General features: G+C 70.1%; 1 protein-coding gene across 1 annotated transcript in view; it reads left to right on the forward strand.

Annotated features, from left to right (window-relative positions):
- Nucleotides 1-6: 6 nt before the first annotated feature.
- ABCG1 (ATP-binding cassette, sub-family G (WHITE), member 1) overlaps nt 7-1,460 on the forward strand; it is a 42,005-nt gene continuing 40,551 nt past the window's right edge. Inside the window, exon 1 of the mRNA XM_012731037.1 lies at nt 7-190. Within this exon, the coding sequence (XP_012586491.1) occupies nt 25-190 (166 nt within the window). The 5' untranslated portion in view covers nt 7-24. The remainder of the gene's footprint in view (nt 191-1,460) is intronic.

A 1,460-nucleotide genomic window follows, 5' to 3' on the forward strand; every position in this document is an offset into this window, starting at 1 on the left:
GTGGACGACGTGGTGTCCGGCAACATGGAGCCCACCGAGACCGACCTGCTCAACGGACACCTGAGGAAGGTGGACAACAGCCTCACCGAGGCCCAGCGCTTCTCCTCCCTGCCTCGCCGGGCGGCGGTGAACATCGAGTTCAAGGACCTGTCCTACTCGGTGCCCGAGGGGCCCTGGTGGAGGAAGAAAGGTAGGAGGGGCCGGGAGCCCCGCCCCAAGCAGCCCCTAAAGTCTGGGCGGTCAGCACTTCTGACACCGCTGGCTCCGGCGCACGCGTGCGCGTCGCTCCCTGGACGCTGTCTGAGGCTTTGAGACGGGACAGTTTTCTCTTTAAAGATTGCTGTACTTGTGCACAGAGAACTGGGGTGCAGGGGCGGTGAAGGCTCCCCGGAGACAGAGCGGGGAGCAGGACAGGCCGACGGACGAAGCCCACGGGGACAGAGGGGTCTGCTGCACCCTGGGGTCACCTCCGGGGCCCGGATGGACCCGCACAGAAGCGGCCGCGGCCAGCTTGCCGTGCTGGTCCAACCGGCTGGCCACCAGGGAGGCTGGGCCACATTTTAACCTCCACGGAAAACGGAAGGCGGGTGCCCACCCCGTCCCGGTGGGAAGTGACCCAGGGTGGCCAGTGGATGACCTCGAGTGACCGTGGCTGGGGGCCGGGCCGTTCAAGGGTCAGGACCTCGACTCCTCTCCCGGGGGGTGCTGGGGGCCGCAGAGAGCAAGACGGCCTCGCGAGGGCTGGGGCCAGCCGGCAGCCCGCAGCCGGGCAGGGGCGGGGGTTGGACTCAGGCCGGCCGCCGGGACGCCCCTCGCCCCTGCTCGGCCGCCGAAACGTGTGGAGTCGGCCCCGTGGGCTGGTGTTTTTCCCGGCCTGACCCACTTCCCGGAGCTCACTCGTCTGCCTGCGGGGGAGGGTCCGGCGTCCAGCCGGAGGCCCCGGGAGGCACGGTGGCCGCCACCCAGGAGCCTCGGCCCTGCTTCTCCCAGTCACGCGCGGCACCTTGAACACCCCAGGCGTCGGGGACAGGAACGTGAGCAGGGTGCCATGTCCATCCTGGCTCCGGAGGCCTCGCGGGTGGGTCCGGTCACTCTGAAGAAGTCCTACCCCGCGCACTGTCCTTGTCGCGGTTTCCTCGCCTTCCTCTGCGTCCCCTGTTCCCTGGACGCCAGGTGGGCTGAGGACAGGGCTCTGCGGCCTGGGGAGGGGCTGCGCGGGCCCCGCCCAGGCGCCCCGTGGCCGTTACCGACTGCACAGCCCGACTGGGCCGGTCGTTGGAGCTTCTGACGCTCCCGCAGCGGTGACTGCCGACGGCCTGGTCTCCCCGGACAGGGGCCTTACTGCAAACACCGGAGGAGCTGGGCAGCCGCTTGCTGGCCGCCCCTTGGGCGGCGTCTGTCCATCTGTCCCCGCGCCGTGCAGCGGTTGAGATGACGCAGAGGCCCGACCGGCCCCCACG

This window comes from Condylura cristata, unplaced genomic scaffold (assembly GCF_000260355.1).
Source record: "Condylura cristata isolate star-nosed mole 26May11 unplaced genomic scaffold, ConCri1.0 scaffold00003, whole genome shotgun sequence".
NCBI classification, from domain to species: Eukaryota; Metazoa; Chordata; class Mammalia; order Eulipotyphla; family Talpidae; genus Condylura; species Condylura cristata.